The sequence below is a fragment of the Photinus pyralis genome, unplaced genomic scaffold (assembly GCF_008802855.1).
Source record: "Photinus pyralis isolate 1611_PpyrPB1 unplaced genomic scaffold, Ppyr1.3 Ppyr1.4_LG10, whole genome shotgun sequence".
NCBI classification, from domain to species: domain Eukaryota; kingdom Metazoa; phylum Arthropoda; class Insecta; order Coleoptera; family Lampyridae; genus Photinus; species Photinus pyralis.
Window position 1 is genome coordinate 4,906,890 of NW_022170250.1, and position 17,367 is coordinate 4,924,256.

Sequence of the window (17,367 nt, forward strand, 5' to 3'; positions counted from 1 at the left end):
TAGTTGTTTTAATTACCGACTTCAAATTGGTCCAAGTGGCTGGTTTTAATTTTTTGCTTGTATTCCTGCGGTGCAGACACCTACAAACATTTAACTTCCTAGAATAGGAAGCATTCAAAGTACTGTTCATGCGCAGAAGAGGGTGGTAATACCTGTACACTTTTTCCGAAAGTGAACTACTTGACCAAGACAAGTAGGGGGCCATCTTATTATCTACCAGTTTGGTTAAACCAAGCAACTCAATAGTAAATTTTGAAAAAACATGGTGGATATGGAATACGTGGTGGTCACCAATTTTAGATTGAACACAGACTCGATCATATTAGGTATTTAAATTCGAGGACAATGTTGACGTTTAATTTTTATTTGTAATTGTAAATCTTACTTAGATACGTGTTAAAAATTAAGGATATTTGGAAATAATCGCGTGTTGTTTTGTAAAAGTTTTTCTCTATCAAGTCGGTCAGCGCGATAAGAGTTCGTCGATATTGCTGCATAAAGCTAATTAGTTTTAAGATAAGCAGATGTTCTTTCCGGCGTAGTAAACACATGGTGTTCAATTGATCGTTCGACGACGCATTAATTTTGATAAAGAAGAAGAGGCGGAAGATGTCAAAGGGAAGAGTCGGTAGGTAAATAGAAGAGATGAACAATGAAACGTGGCTTTTTCGTCAAGAGTTTTTGGTTGGTGGGCGGTCTGCCGTGTAATGGAATTTGTTTTTGAAAAGTTTAACTTGTTTAATCGATCGCTTGTGCGTGGTATTTGTGTGTTCGCCCTGAGTGCCTATTTTTATTTCAGCTTTTGATTGATTTTGCCAAATAAATTTGTTTCATCTGTAAATAATTAGCTTTGTGTTTAATCGAGTCCAAGTTTCGATCCAGGATATAAGAATTCTCATGATAAATTTTCCATTCTTACCCAGTCTAATGTCAGGTGTTAATTAAATACTTGTTAAATAAGTCTTCGGAATTGTGGGAGCCATCAAGGCTGCCGAGTCTCTAAAATTAATATAAAGTTAAGTCAATATTCAGATTTTTCGTAGTAGGTGCAGATACCGGATGTCTCTTTGAGAAATTATGTATAGTCAACATGGACAACATGTTTATGTAAAATGGTTTTGTTAGTACCTATTATAAGCTTAATTAAGCTAGCTGATGGACAGATGTTTATGTCAATGGTTTAGTGAGAGTTTGCTATTGCACTTATGGCCACACTGATACAGTCACTATAATAGTGTAATGTTCTTACGGGTTCCTCAGCCGACACTGAAACTGTTGACTTACCCTATACTCATAGAAATAAATCATCTACGGCAACAAAATGCAAGAGAAGACACACAAATAAAATCTCAAATTGTACGAGAAAATCAGGTAATTTGAATCAAATGCAGTAAATTAACAAGAATGAGACACAAGAGTTATCGCAAATACATATAACAAATAAATAAATAGTGGAAAACATGATCAATTAAATCAGTACAGGAACACTACACAAATCTACGATCAATTTGTTGTCGCCAGGGGACAAATAATTAATACACACGCCAGTATCAGGATTTAATATTTCATTAACTACGATTTACGAAACGAACTACAATAATGGCAGCACACACACAGAATGGCAGCTTCCCTCCACCCCTGCGCCATCTATCTTCCCTGGTGCCAACACTTAGAAGACCCCTTCTCGTATTGCTAAGACGCTAAAGACTACGATCCGCACCTCTAACAAACACATTTGCATTGATGGCCCAGCATTAGCAATCTGTATTGGCTCCTTGCATTTATATATCACTTTGGCCATTAGCTCGCCTAGTTCACCGATTTATTGCATTTTACTCAGCACATTACCAGCGTCTATCCGATGCTGGCCTTATGCGCATAATATGTACAGGGGCAGTTCCGTGAACAATGACCGTTTTTTAATAAAATGCATCGATGGCGGTCACAAATAACAACACATCACCCACGCCGTGCCACCATCTTTGCACTTTGCGAACTGACGCCTTTTTCGAATGCAATTACCTTTTCTCTCTTTCAGAGGTAAATTCCGACCTTATTAAATGACTTACCGGCATCTCGAAGGGCAACTACAATCCAAGAGCTACCATATCAAGGTCATTAGATACATTCTGGATTGGAGCAGATCTAGATTGTCTTTAATGTAATTACTTGATATTGAAACAAATTTTGGGAAGAATGAATCAGGTAAGCAGGTAGGTACCTAAATTCTGAGAAAGGGTGAAGGGTACAGGATGTGACTCATCTTTGGTGCAATAAAGTCCTTTTGTTAAGAGCAAGGTGAAAAATTACATGGCCTAGTAGGCAAATCCAACTAACGACAAGACATGTGGAAATTAGCGAATCATAACTCATTTATCGCACATAGATTCTAAGCCGAAGAGTTTTGATTAGCGTAATCTCGTCCCCGCAAGATATATAACTCGCTCCTCGTTCAAGGTTTCGAGCCTACAGTAAATGTCGAAGACAATCACGAAATTAGGTGTCGTAACTCAATTTAATTACAGTTTTTGCCACCCCCATGACTGCTTTTCATTCACGGACAAAATGTTAGTTACAAACAAAGTCACTAGACACTCAAACAACTCAGGATCAAAATTTATATGAATGTGAATGCAAACGTAACCAACGTTAGTGCTCTCCAGATGGCGCAAAAAGCTTTCCACACCTAAAAATTGCGTGGTGCCAACTCAACTTAAATTGATTGATTTATAACAGTTACTTACAATCTATCACTTTATACTTGTACTAACATATAACACTTAATTTTAACCACTATTTATCACTTCAATATCGTTGTTAGGGCTAAACACAATTCAATTTGCTTATATAGCAAACCATAATCCCTCTACACCTTTTCCACTTTTATTCGGGAAACTATAAAGTTAATTTGAGAAAGTCACAATTGTATTTGAGAATAGTAAAATGTATTTGAGAAAACAACAAATGTAGTTCAGAATAGTGATTTGTATTTGAGAAGGCATCAAATGAATTTGAGAGTAGAAAATTGTATTCATCAAGAAATGGTAAAATGTATTTGAGAAGATATCAATTGAAAATGAGAAAAAAAAATCACATGTATAACATAGCCTGATGCTGCTGCTGCTGTTGCGGGACTACATACAGTAGCGGGATTATAAAAATTTGATTCTTAATTATAATTCATTAGGAATAATATTACATTCTGAAATACAATTAACGACTTCTTAAAATCAAATGATACTTTCTCAAATACAATTGATATTCTCAAATACATTTGTTGTTTTCTCAAATCCAACTGACTATTCTCATCTACTTTGATGTTTTCTCAAATACAAGTAACAATTCTCAAATACAATTTACAACTTCTCGAATAAAAGTGGAAAAGGTGTAGAAAAATAAAGAAAGCATATCATATTTCACAGAAAGGCTTTAATTCCTTATCGCCTCTTTATCAACTTGATGACGCCTTGATAACGTTTTAGAAAATTCGCTACAGTAATAATTAAAACATTAGTCATAACGTAATTAAATAATTTTATGTTTTGGAGCAGCCTGTAGGTGGAATCGCGCTGTATATAATGTTTGTGTTAAATATAACCCTACTTTTAAGAGTGTGAACAAGAAATTTCAACACTCTCTAAAGCCCATTTCTTGACTGTTTGCAGTCCAAAGCATGACGTTGAGAACATTTCTATCAACTACCCCCTTATCCAGATTTGTACTCATCGAGGGTTCGTGCGTGAAATCGAGTGCTATATAACGACAATCATTTCTAGACTGTTTGGAGCATGAAGGCAAAGATCTCCTGGAATCCGTCTTGAGGTTACAAACCAAACAAAATGACAACGTACACTATTTTCAGTTCGAAGGATTGTTTACCCCACGTTCGAATTTCACCTGTTACGATTGCGTTTCCAACTGTAAAGGGTGGTTAGAACCTTACACCGACCCCTTCCTTAATGTCGCACAGATTAAAAACCAACCCATTATTGTCGTCGATTCACTAGTGCACGCTGTACATTTATACGGTTTTAAGGTAGTCTACAATATACTTAAGGAACTCGTTCTTAATAAGGGTAAGTTTAGTTTGCGTGATCTCGTAAACGATACTCGCTTTTTAGAATGCGCACGTGTCATCGCGATTTTCCACGAGGACTTGGATGACAACATTTTGCAATACTTCGACCACCTCTCCACATTTTCGATACAATTACAGCCGAACAGTAATCGCGTCCTTTACGTTTACAAAAAGCCATCCGGAAAAGTGATCAGACAGATCGAAATGTACAGCACGAACAACGGCATCCTAGATTCGGAGAAGATTACCGTTGCGGACGCGAAAAAACTGGTTCAGGAGGTGAGCAATCCAGAAAATCTGGCGACGTTTAAAATTGGCTTAAATGATCAAGAGAAGGTGCTAAGAGATAAGGTGGTTTTGCCGTATGTGTACAGGTGAGACTTAAGTGTCCAACGTAGATGCGGTAATTGTGTCGTTGACAGGGATGTAGATGAGAAAGGGGGAGGAAAAATCACATATGAATTTGATGAGACGGATGACTGGGATGAAGAAGATCCGGATGATGACCTCGATATCTAATAATTTAAGCATAAATATTTACTGTCATAAAAAAATTGTTTTACTTAAACTCTTGCTAGTATTGATATTTTGGCAGGTTCAATTTTGTTCAACGAATGGAACTGGATGAGATAGATTTAGATTGTGAAAGCTCGAAAATTTAGTCATTGCAAGAATAAACTTTGGAAATGGTAGTTCATCGTGCAAAAACAGAAATAGGCTGGGGAAAAAAGAACGTACCAAGAAAAAAAACCAACCATCAAATTGTAATATAAATTGCGTAGCAAAATCAATTGTTTGTAAGGATGTGAATGCATAACATAAAAAAAATGTGTGCCTGTAGGCTTCAAGAGAGTATAAGATTCTGAGAAAGTGTGAAATACACAGGATGATTTTTGGTGCAATAAAATCATCTGTTAAAAGCAAGCAATGTTACGACAAAATACGTAAAAATCAGTGAATCGCAAATCAAAACCGAAGAATTTTTATTAGCATAATCTTGCCCCCAAGATCTGTAGCATGATCCTTCGTTCGGGATTTCTCAGTCTATAGTCCACCCCTGCCGTGACCGTCTCTTCACGGCGAAAATGTTAGTCTACAACCAACAAGTCAGTACAGATACACACACACATTAAAACAATTTGATGGTTTTCCACATGTTTAAAAGAATGAACAAAACTTATACGAATATAATTTCTGGTCAAGATCATAAAATCATAAACATAAATTAAGGAAACATTACACCAAAATCGTAAACAAAAGGATAACGGTATCAAATATATGATTCTGCATTACGGTTAAATCAAGTCAATTTCAAAAACAAAAATATAAAATGCTGCATACAAAACCAACCAAGATGATTGTAAAAAGTGTTTGCGCTCTAGAGACGGCACAGACGACTTTCCCCTTCGTTTAAAAGTCGCGCGGTTACCAGCTCTCAAAAATGTGTGCGTCGTCATAGGTTGTATATACAGGATGAGACCTTACAAAATCTGAACAGTCAAACTTTACATAAAAAATTCAAATTGTGCTTGTGAATATGTATATCTATGGCAACAAAACGCCAAGATTTCCTTTTAATTGACATGTATACACGAAATGACGTTAATAAACGACTTCTGGCCAGGGAAACTGTTGTCCACAATGAAAAGGAATACTTGGGCCAATTGAATGGGTATCGCGACGATGAATATAGGCTCTACAAAGAAAAGAGGTGCCAATTTCTGAACGCGGCTAATTTGTACAAGGAATGCAATAAAACGGCCATTTACGCGAACAAAATTAAATTGGACGAGCATACGAACGATATTTTACGCTATGATCGCAAGGAAGATCGTGAAGATAGCTCTAGGGAGAGGTCTTCGTCAGGTAGTTTGCTTAGAAAGCGTTCTTACCGTCACATACACGAAGTAAGTTGACCCCGATTATCAGCAGGTTTTGATCCAGATTTGTAGAGCAATTTTAATGGTGTCGTCGTATGTCAGCTCGAACCGTGGTTTGTACGCTACTTGAAATTGTGCAAATTTATTTACGCAGCAAGGACCATTATTGTCTACAATCGTCTATTGCGAAATTTGAGAATTTTGAAGACTTGGGATGAAAGCAGCGTGGAGGCGCTTGAAAAGCAGCCGACTAGGCGATACGACAACGTTTCCTATCCACACGTTTTCGAAAAATTCCTTTAATAAATTAAACACAAAACGATTAACATTTAAACAAACAAACACTACTTCTTAATTTACAAAACACATTAATCGTCATAAATACTTCCATCATCTTCCGTCTGCTCCGCCTCCTCCTCTTCAATGTTCTGAATTGGTTTGACAACTTCATTCGCGGACTTTTGGTGAAAGACGAACGAAATAAATTGCGACATGTCCCAAATTTGCTTAATTACCTAAAAGACACGCACTACTTTAACGCAACTTGTAATGTTCGCTTACCAAATCGGCCAACCCGCGCTTATCCCAGCTGTGGTACCAGTTGGCCAAGTCCGAGGTGCAATCCGATTCCTCCGGCGGGTTCTTCGTCTGTATCTTGTTCAGGCAACGCTTGCATTTCAGTCGCGTGTGCGTGTCCGATTCCGTCGTCTCCAATCGAAATAGTTCCTTCAGTTCGGAGGCGCTGAAGTGACGCGCGGCCTCTTCGTTCATGTCGACCACCGTCGAGCTTAGCGCCTTTTTATGCGCCTGCCGTTGGAATATTTTCTCTTCGATGGTTCCAGTCTAGTACAAATCATATGCTGATTTTTATATTGTCAAATATTTAAAAAATGAAAAAAATGTTTTCGCCAGTAACTTTAGCGCATTTTCTATCAATTGATCCAGAACGGCGTAAATATTCTTATAAATAAGAAACTTAACATTGCGCACGCGCACACCTCATGTTTAAAATATGCGATATGTTTGCCTTTATTAGAAGAATCTGTCTTCAAATAAAGCTCAAATTTATGTTGGAGCTTGAATTTTTTTGAAATAATGATTGTTAAGAACACTGTTCAACAAATAACAAAATTTATTCTGCACATGCGCATTTATCTTTCTTCACTTCATACTTGTGAAATTTCCACTTAAATAAGAAATTGGTTCAGTGAAAATTTTGAAATGTGTTCATTTTATTTTTGGCCTTTTTTGAAGTGCAGATGTTACGTTCTGCAAAATAACCATATTTGAATTTTGAAACCTCAAAAAATTGATCGAACGAAGTTCGACATGTTGAAGCTGTGAAATTCCACACCCCTCCAAACCCCCCGTGCTAGAGATTTGTTTTCGAAAAAAAACTTTGAAATTAGAGTAAATTTAGAAACTTTGAAACCTTATAAATTGAGATTTTTTTGAAATTATGGATTCGTATGATTTCAACACTGTACAGGGTGACCCAATAAGACTGTTCCTCGGCCATATCTCGGAAACCGTTCGTCAAATGACTTAGGGGTAAATTATTGGGTAAATCGGTTATGAAAAATCGCTGGAAAATAATGTCAAGTTTTAAAAATGACCACCATCTTAAATTTTAAAACTGCATTTTCTTCAAATTTCGTATAATAAACTTAAACATTCTTTTTTTCACATTTTTAAAGAGAACCAGTTTATCTATCATTTTCGTAAAAACAAAAACTTAGCTTTTTCAAAAACAAAGATGGTGTGGGGCGTTCAATTGTTTTTGCAATAACCTGCTTTAACTTCTTAACCGTTTGACCGATTGTGACAAAATTTGGTATCGTTGAAAAGAGCATTCTTTGGGCAATGAGAATCAACCAAAATAATATAGTTAATTTAGTTGAATCCTTCTCCGCCAGGGGGCTAGTTTTGACACTAAGATCCGAAATCCTAAAAAAATCAAATGGAATGTCTTTTTCTTTATGAAAAAGTAGTCAAATAACATCCAAAGAAGCCAGTGAAAACCGTTTTTCAAAATCTCGTTCCCAACCTCAATTATTGGGAAAATGAGATTAATTAATTACCTAATTAATAAAAATGCTTAAATTGTATCTTATTTGACATATTTCCGGTATTTGTCGATGGCGCGAAAGAAAAGCACCCTACACTTTTAGGTAGGCCTTGGAAATTAAACAAATGAATTTGTAAATTATTCTGCTGTGTTTACGCATTCAGAAAGTGTAGTTTTTTGAATTTGTAATCTTTTCTAAAATGCCGATTTCTAGCCAAGAAGCATTTAATATGCTGGCGATGGTTCATGGTTGATTCGGATAACGCAAATAGAAGATGCGAGTAGCGATGGTCGCATTTTGAAAATACTCAAAATATATCGATTAGATTACAAATTCAAAAAACTGCACTTTCTGAATGTAAACACAGCAGAATAATTTACAAATTAAGGCTGTTATTATTTTATAATGCATCGTGTTTCATTTGTTTAATTTTCAAAGGCCTACCTAAAAGTGTAGGGTCCTTTTCTTTCGCGCCATCGACAAATACCGGAAATACATAAAAAGTAAATTTAAGATACAATTTAAGCATTTTAATTAGTTAATTAATTAATCTCATTTTCCTAATATTTGAGATTAGGAACGAGATTTTGAAAAACGGTTTTCACTGGCCTCTTTGGATGTTATTTGGCTACTTTTTCATAAAGAAAAAGTCATATCATTCCATTTGATTTTTTTAGGATTTTGGGTCATAGTGTCAAAACTAGCCCCCTGGCGGAGAAGGATTCAACTAAATTAACTATATTGATTCCCATTCCCCAAGGAATGCTCTTTTCAACCATACCAAATTTGTTCTCTTTAAAAATGTGAAAAAAGAATGTTTAAAGAAATTTAAAGAAAATGCATTTTTTAAATCTAAAATGACAGTTACGCCCTCTGGTGGTCATTTTTAGAACTTGAAAATATTTTCCGATTCTTCATGACCGATTTAATTTTTTTCCCCTAAGTCATATGACGAACGGTTCTCGAGATATGGCCGAGGGACAGTCTTATTGGGTCACCCTGTACAAGTGAGAAAGGTTAACATTGAGTTGAGAATTAGAAATATTGAGGCACTTTTTTAACATTTTGTAATTGTTGCTCGAAATTTTGGAACATTAAAAATTACAAAACATAAAAATTTTAATTTTTGGAGTTATTGGTACATTTTTCAATAGTGTGAACCTCAAAATAACATTCAAGCTTTTTGAAATCTTGTGATTCTAAAGAGTTTTTGAAATTATAGTAAAATTTCAAAATTTTAAAAGTTACGAAATTTCATCTGAAAAGTCGGAACTTATGACACCCTGACAATTAGAAGTGTTTTTGTAATCACGAATTATTTAATATTTTTAAAATTGTTTTCGAATTCTTGATATTTCAACATTGTGAACCTTGAAACTGTCTTATTTTTGAAACACGATAAAAAGGATGGTCAAAGTCTCATTACTATTTCTTTTTTTCTCTAAATCGCATTTAGTTATGATGCAGTATGCTGGATTTTTGCATTTTGAGTGCTAATGAAAATTTTAAAATTTAGAAACAAGGGCATTTAACTTTCTTTGCCCCCTACTTCTGTAATTTCCACAACGCTTCACTCAAATATGGAATTGGTTCTTTTGGAATTTTGAAATGTATTTAAATAATTTTTGGAAATTTGAAATGTCCAAAATTCCGAAATTGTTTGCCTGAAGATTTTGAAATGCTACAAAATAAACATTTTTGAATTTTGAAACAAATTGAAGAATCGAATTTTTTTAACCTATAAAAGATTCGGAATTATTGAAACAAATGAAATAATTTTGCAGTTCGCTTTTAAAGTTTATAAATTGGAAACCTTGAAATGTTGACGAGTGTTTTTGACAATTTTTTTAACTTTTGACATGATTTATTGATTTAATTGCACAATTTAAATATTATACGATTCCGAAACTTCTAGGTTCCATAAACAGCTTCAATGTTTCAAACTACACGTTTTAAGTTTTTGAAGTTTCAAAAATGTTTATTTTGCAAAATTTTAAGATAGAACGAAATTTTAAAAAAAGTGTATGGTGATATATTTTTGGTTATGAAATGGTCAAACCTTATTTTTGTACCATGATAGAAGGAAACGTTAAAATTCCCATTGGAATTTCAAATAAGACGTCTACATTGGATTTCGAAATAGAAGTCGAATTTGAAACTGAAACTTACGGCGAGAAATCGATAAATGTAACATGGTTTCTTCTGTCCGTCACGCCAAACTCGCGCCATAGCTTGATCGTCATTCGCCGGGTTCCAATCCGGGTCGAACATCACCAACCGATTCGCGCCGATTAAATTCAATCCACACCCGCCCGCCTTCGAGCTGAGCATAAAAATAAACTCGCGCGATTCCGGCTTATTAAACGTCTCGACGACCTTCGCGCGCTTTTTTATGGTCATGGTGCCGTCGAGACGCACGTACAGGTAGCCGCGCTTCTTGCAGAGCCTCTCGAACAGATCCAACGTTTGCGTGTAGTTCGAGACGAGCACGATCTTGTCGTCCAAGTTCGCCTTCATGTTCGCCAAAAGGCAGTCGAGCAACATCAGCTTGCCGGAAAGCTCGGGCTGTACGTCGTTTTCGTTGTGCTTCGGCGGAATTAGTTTCGCTGCGTTTTCGAAGCCTTCGGCGCCCTCTCGAATTTTGTCGACGATCAAATCGGGATGGTTGCACAGTTTCTTTAACGTCGTGATACTCGCCAAGGTGCTCAGGGAGGCCTTGCTCTCCGAGTCGCACTCCGCGACCGTTTGCCGAATCGCCTCGGAGTTTATGTAGTTGCGGTACAGCGCCTTTTGGACGGGAGTTAAATGGCAGCAAATGATCATTTCGAATTTGACCGGCAGATACTTTGTCAGTAGCGCACTCGTGCGCCTAATCAAGCATCGGTTTACTAACGTTGTCAGTTCGGTTAAACGTTCCTGGGCGTGTTGGCGCTCGAGCGGCGTCGCGTAGGAGTCTTGTCCTAAAAAACGATTACGCGAATTACTAATAAATCAGTGATGTTCCCAACAATTTCTTTGAGAGTGTACTCAGTGGTTGTGATGTTCCCTTTAAAAGCGTTGGGGGGGGGGGGGGGGGGGGGGGGCATTCCCGACAAATTTATAAAAATTTGATAGGTACTCAAAACGCAATTTCAGCGGGTCCGTTAACTTGGCCCCCCCCCACTGAGAGATTTCATAGTCGTATTATTTTGAAATGAATGCGCTCGTTATGCGCTCATATGCGCCACCGATAATAACTCTTGCGCCATTATCGTTTTTTAGAAATCCGAAAAAACATTGGGGGGGGGGGCAAGTGAACGTAGCCCCCCCCAGTACGTATTTTGTCCCTTGTAACTAGGTCACCTGATACATTTGGTTATGCGCTCAATTGCGCCACTTGAATTAAAGCTAGCGCCATTACGGTTAAGCCGTGACAAATTTTCAAAAAGTGGGGGGGCCAACTTAACGTTTTTAAAAGTTACTTTTTTTTAACATCTTTTCATACGAAATTGTACTCTCAGGTATGCGCTGAAATGCGCCGTAAAAAGATATCATTGCGCCATTATTGTTTTTTGGTTATCCTTAAATATATTTGGGGGGGGGCCAAGTGAACAGAACAGAGTTGGACTGGGTCAAGCATAGAGTGACCCAGTTAGTTTACTGACCCAGTTGACCCGGTGACCCAGCTTGACCCGGTGACCCAGCTTGACCCGGTGACCCAACTTGACCCGGTGACCCAGCTTGACCCGGTGACCCAGTTTGACCCAACTTGACCCGGTGACCCAGCTTGACCCATCTTGACCCAGCTTTACTCAGTGACCCGTCTTGACCCGGGGGCCCAGTAATTAAATTATTGTTAGGTATCATCCAAAACAATTTCAAGTAACGTTTCAAGCACGTAGCCCAATTTCATTCAAGAGAACTAATACCTAAAAAAATCAAATGCATTTGTTTATAGTTTGTAGTCAAGTAGTCAATGAAAGTATTTAGAGAAAAGATTTATTTGGATTAAGCTAACTAGTAGAAAAAAATTAAATGTGAATGAACACCTGTAAGCAAACTGGTAAGCCCTGAAGCAAAGAAATAACATTATTCTAATACAATTCGGGACATGGAAAGTTTTTTACGGCAGTATTAAAGCAAACATCACAGAAATGGCAGTTGTCAAGCAATCGAGTATTATTTTCAACAAACCAGCATTAAGCATTTATTTCATAATCTGTACACTTGAACCGAGGGCACTGACTTAACTGCGTTATTCGATCAAACTAGGTGATTGGGTCGAATTGGGTCCCCGGGTGAAATTGGGTCGCTGGGTCAAACTGGGTCACTGGGTCAAACTGGGTCAAACTGGGTCACTGGGTCAAACTGGGTCACTGGGTCTAACTGAAAAGAGTATGACGTGACCCAGCGACCCAGTTTAATTTAGTGACCCAGGTGACCCAGTTGACCCAGTGACCCAGTCCAACTCTGGAACAGAATCCCCCATAACGCATTTTGCTACCGGTATTTGTGCCACTTGATACATCTGGTTATGAGCTCAATTGCGCCACTTAAATTAAAGCTAGCGCCATTACGGTTAGGCCATAAAAAATTTTTAAAAGTGGAGGATCTAACTTAGCGTTTTCAAAAGTTATTTCCGGAAGTGCGTCCATTTTGAAAATATTTTACATCGATTCGGCCTTCGGAGTAACTCCTAAATACAAATTTTTAAAAACCTACCTATTTTACTTTCCCAGAATCGTTTAACTAAAGCTCCCAAAAAAACACCCTGTATATAGTGTTTCTGAAACACTATAATGGCGCCAAGATTTTTGTTTACGGCGCATTTTAGCGCATGATGAAAGGTACGATGTAGTAGAAAAAACATGTTAAAAAACGTAACTTTTGAAAACGTTAAGTTAGCCCCCCCCCCACTTTTTAAAAATTTTTTATGGCTTAACCGTAATGGCGCCAGCTTTAATTCAAGTGGCGCAATTGAGCGCATAACCAAATGTATCAGGTGACCTAGTTACAAGGGACAAAATACGTACTGGGGGGGCTACGTTCACTTGGCCCCCCCAAATGTTTTTTCGGATTTCTAAAAAACGATAATGGCGCAAGAGTTACTATCGGTGGCGCATATGAGCGCATAACGAGCGCATTCATTTCAAAATAATACGACTATGAAATCTCTCAGTGGGGGGGCCAAGTTAACGGACCCAATTCCAGCGCTCTATACGCCATATGTCTAAAAAATCCTTGAGGGTATACGGCGTATACCCTATGGGGACACCACTGCTAATAATTAGTTTTAGCTTACCCTTCATGATGTAGTTTTCGAATTTGCGACGAAATTCCTGCGCGCTTCCCAAAAGACCCTCGTTGACGAAATGTATCAGGCTGAAGTACTCGGTGAGATCGTTTTGAATCGGCGTTCCGCTCAGCAGCACGCGTCGTTTTGATTTGAGCCCCATCAGCGCGCGGTACGTCTGGTTCTCGCAGTTCTTCAGGCGATGCCCTTCGTCGCACAGCACCAAACCGATCTCGCTAGAATGCAAAATTTCGGCGTGCATGCGGAAGGTCTCGTACGAAATGATGAGCAGCGGCGTCGCCGTACGTCCTTGCGCCTGCATAAATTGCGTCAACTTTTTTTTGCCGTCAGGGCCCCCGTCCATTATTACCGAGCTCAGACGTCCGGCCAACCACTAAAAATCGATCTAAACTTAAATACTAACTTGATGCCGCCTTGCCTACCAATCCAAAATGTTAATTAATTAATTAATGTTAAATTTGACACCCGAAAATTTTTTTGACCCCCAAAAAATTGCGAAAAAGAGAAATTTGACACACATAAAATTATCAAAAAAAAATGAAATTTTGTACCAGATAGATCGCCAACAAAAAATTAAATATGGCTAGCAAAAAATATTGGATACTGGACAATTTTACACAAAAGTTTCACTGTGATATATCACGATTCCAATTTTGTGCTCATTTCATAACATGGACACCCCTAAGATTGATACAAGAAGAAATTTTGGTATCTGAAACCTTAATGTCAGAAAAATGGCGAAAAAGAATCACGTACATAAATACCTCTCTTAATTCCACACCCTCACGCGTAGCCATAAGGCGCACACAAACAGTTACCGCCTACGCAAACAGTCACCGACGAGTTTCAATAACGGAAGCACCGCTCGTTCTCCCTGCCCACTGCCCGTCCACCAGATCCTGCGCACCATCTTCTCCACGGAGCAGAGGGATAGAGAAGGCACAGAGCTCTTCATTAGTCAACAGAGACCTCTCATCGCTAAAATCCCAGAAAACCTACGCTCGGGAGAAGAATTCCAAGTGAGCATGGTTTACGGACACCTCCGCAGTCCCCCAAATCAAGGTCCAGCTGTTCAAGAACCTCGTCGAGGAAGTACGGAAGATGGAGGAAGCTACCAGAACGTAAGACCCGGCCAAACCATCTACCACCAAAGCAAACAAACGCTCACCGGGCATGCGCAAGTAGAGTGCCGCAAATGGAAGAGGACGCCGCCGCCTCAACCGCACCCGACGGAAAAATGACCCCGGTCGTCGCACCCACCATTACTTGCTACGGCCGAGGAGAACCGGGAATAATCCATAGCAACTGCCCCTAAGACCAATCGACCTCTGCTTTTTCGTGCTACACCGCCCAGCTACCCCGTAAATAGATCCCGAGTTTGAGCATCTATACGCTCAGCAAACGGACTCTGTGAATTCGCACGCGCTCCTCCCGCATTCGCCCGGGAAGAAGCAACGCCACCCGCCGCACTCCCACATCGAGGTCGCTGCCCTCGAGAGGGCCGATTATGGACACGACGGACGTGAGGGGGCTGCTTAATAATAATAAAATTGAAAAAAATTTGATTTTTGAACCCAACAAATTCCGAAAAATAAATTTCACATAGAAAAATTTAAGAAAAATCAAGAATAAATTGTGCACATACCGTGACATTTTACAAGCAACCCGATGCTATTCGTCGAATTTTTCAACGAAAACACTTCATTAGTATATCTATACAGTATATAAATACAAAAAAATATATGCTCACAAAGATTAAAAAATGCAAAAATGTAAAAAATTTGCAAAACTAATAAAACAAAAAAAATTGAAAAATTAGAAAACTAAAAAAATTAGAAATTTAAAATTTGAATAGAATTCAAATTTAAAACTTAGACAAATTAAAAGTCCAAAAACTACAGAAAACTAAAAATTGTTAAGACGCCTGCATGAAAGAAAACAAAATAATTTTGAAAATTCGAAAAATTAAGAAATTAGAAAAAATTAAAAATAAAAAATTCCAAAAATTAAAAATGTGTAATTTAAAAAATCTAAAAATAGTCATTTGAAAAATAAAAACATTTCAAAAATTCAGAAATATCAGAACATTCAGTTTTGAAACTTGCGAGGAAACTTGCAACAATGAGATTCCAAAATTTAAAGAAAAAACAAAAAATAAACATATCGGCAATTTCAACAGGCCCTTGCACAATACTGAGGGAAGAAATTGAATTAAGAAATCGGACTGGAGAATTCTGACGAATTAAAGCATTCAAAAAATTAAAAAAATTTGAAATCCTTCAAAAGTTTCTTGCGAGCATTTCTAATATTCAAAAAACCAGCAAAAATTTGATGAAAATTTAATAAAAATTCTAGAAAATTCGCAAAAATAAAAATGAATTAAACTCAGAAATTAAATTTAAGATAAAAGCCGTTCTTACAAACATTGGAAAAATAATTAAAAAATTTCATATCAGATAATCCAGGAAAATTCAAAACAATTGAAATTTCGAAGAGAATTTTTGCACACGATCAAGATACAAACCTTGGTGATTTCGTTGCTCCAATTACGTACGAGCGAACTCGGGCAAACAATGATGGCCTTATCAATCGTAGGGCGACATTCGGGCCCTTGCCTTAGCAAAGTCCACATTAAAGTAATGCACTGCAGCGTTTTGCCCAGCCCCATCTCGTCCGCCATTATGCATCCGAACGAGCCCGATATTTGCACGCCCGTGACGCAATTGTACATAAACTTCACGCCCTCACGCTGGTGAGGTCGCAAGATATTGCTTAGTATTGGATCGACTACGACGTGCACCAGTACCTTGCTAAAACCTCCACTTTTGACCGACGGCAGATCGTACGTGATACTTACTCATCGTGCTTCATTTTGTCGTGCTCGGTGACCTCTGGTGGGGCGTACAACACCAGAGCGTTTGGCGTGTTTGGATCGTACAAAGCTCGCTTAACACGACTGCGTCTTATACCTAAAGTCTTCGTAGAATTAGAGGCTTGATAATTTGGATCGGGGGAGACGAACGGTTGCAATAACTTCTTTATTAGCTCCTCCTAAAGTAAGAACGGTAAGTTTGTACGTGTAATTGGTACATAACTTACGTGGGACGTGGCGTACGAGTAATCGAACCCATTCTCGTTTAATTGCACTAGCGGTTTTCTACATTTTGTATTGGTCGTCTTGGATTTGTCTCTTGTCCGCTTTTTTGATGAAGATTCAGTTTCGGGAGACACAAATTTACTTTGCAGATTTCCAGGTTTAAACTGTGGTAGTGGTCGTGACGTCGAACTGCGCCGCTAAAACGATTAATATACACTTTATCCATCCAAAAAGAAGTTGTTTAATACCATTTTTTTTATTGAAAATAATGCATTTAAGACAACTACAATGAGTGAGGTTAGGTGACACTTTTGGCGGTTTGGTTTTAATTTTCAATTGTGCATGGTTGCCAGATGGCTTTTTACAGAATGCTGTAAATGTGGTTCCCATACCCATTGATTATACGCAAACTGTATAATCAATTGCCATTCCACAGTCGTCATCTGATGACACTCGTTCCATCCAGGTTTGAGGTCATCGTTGCAAAGAAAACGAAATCCTGTATATATTCGACCAAATTGAAACTGTGTTGTGCTTGTGCGTAGGTATATACCATTCACTTACTTCCGTATATAAACAGTCGTAAGCGTTTTTCTGTTATTGTAACCAACCACTCGTTTCATTATGTTTATGCCTTATGGTACAAATACATATCGCGTATAGTAAAAATCAGATGTGCGCATGCGCAGATTGCGCAATGCCAACTTTCTTATTTATGAAGATATTTTTGAAATTTTAACCATAGACGCTTCTAGTAAAGAAAAACGTATCACATATAGCTAAAATCGAAAACTACAAATGACATTAACAAAGGCAAACACATCGCACATAGTAAAAATCAAATGCGCACATGCGCAGATTGCAAAATGCCAATATAATGGCAAACACATATAGCCCTCCGGTCTCCGGGGCACATGCACATTAAACAAGTAGTCTACAAAGATCCGATC

The 17,367-nt window shown here is 37.9% G+C and overlaps 3 protein-coding genes across 3 annotated transcripts; 2 read left to right on the forward strand and 1 right to left on the reverse strand.

Annotated features, from left to right (window-relative positions):
* Positions 1-3,572: 3,572 nt before the first annotated feature.
* On the forward strand, positions 3,573-4,770 carry LOC116162273 (elongator complex protein 5). The gene is made up of 4 exons (XM_031475876.1): positions 3,573-3,731; positions 3,777-4,076; positions 4,122-4,452; positions 4,501-4,770. Exons 1-4 carry the CDS (start codon positions 3,674-3,676, stop codon positions 4,595-4,597), a joined length of 786 nt encoding a protein of 261 aa, XP_031331736.1. The 5' UTR covers positions 3,573-3,673; the 3' UTR covers positions 4,598-4,770.
* Positions 4,771-5,330: 560 nt separating this feature from the next.
* LOC116162278 lies at positions 5,331-6,292 on the forward strand. The gene is made up of 2 exons (XM_031475881.1): positions 5,331-5,985; positions 6,031-6,292. The coding sequence occupies exons 1-2, from the start codon at positions 5,626-5,628 to the stop codon at positions 6,259-6,261; spliced, it is 591 nt and encodes a 196-aa protein (XP_031331741.1). The 5' UTR covers positions 5,331-5,625; the 3' UTR covers positions 6,262-6,292.
* On the reverse strand, positions 6,242-16,740 carry LOC116162243 (DNA repair and recombination protein RAD54-like). The gene is made up of 8 exons (XM_031475809.1): positions 16,666-16,740; positions 16,420-16,614; positions 16,178-16,371; positions 15,845-16,130; positions 13,309-13,693; positions 10,197-10,987; positions 6,520-6,801; positions 6,242-6,473 (listed from the first exon to the last, which is right to left on the reverse strand). The coding sequence occupies exons 1-8, from the start codon at positions 16,666-16,668 to the stop codon at positions 6,327-6,329; spliced, it is 2,283 nt and encodes a 760-aa protein (XP_031331669.1). The 5' UTR covers positions 16,669-16,740; the 3' UTR covers positions 6,242-6,326.
* Between the last annotated feature and the right edge of the window lie 627 nt (positions 16,741-17,367).

Excerpts from the sequence above, each read along its gene's own strand:
- LOC116162243 (XM_031475809.1), bottom strand. Across the intron at positions 10,988-13,308 it reads CGAAAACTACATCATGAAGG|GACAAGACTCCTACGCGACG; the intron begins GTAAGCTAAAAC and ends ATCGTTTTTTAG. Across the intron at positions 6,802-10,196 it reads ACATTTATCGATTTCTCGCC|ACTGGAACCATCGAAGAGAA; the intron begins GTAAGTTTCAGT and ends GATTTGTACTAG.
- LOC116162278 (XM_031475881.1), top strand. The coding sequence starts at position 5,626 with ATGGCAACAAAACGCCAAGATTTCCTTTTAATTGACATGTATACACGA. Across the intron at positions 5,986-6,030 it reads CTTACCGTCACATACACGAA|AGCAATTTTAATGGTGTCGT; the intron begins GTAAGTTGACCC and ends CCAGATTTGTAG.
- LOC116162273 (XM_031475876.1), top strand. The coding sequence starts at position 3,674 with ATGACGTTGAGAACATTTCTATCAACTACCCCCTTATCCAGATTTGTA. Across the intron at positions 3,732-3,776 it reads CAGATTTGTACTCATCGAGG|ACTGTTTGGAGCATGAAGGC; the intron begins GTTCGTGCGTGA and ends AATCATTTCTAG. Across the intron at positions 4,077-4,121 it reads GGAACTCGTTCTTAATAAGG|AATGCGCACGTGTCATCGCG; the intron begins GTAAGTTTAGTT and ends CTCGCTTTTTAG.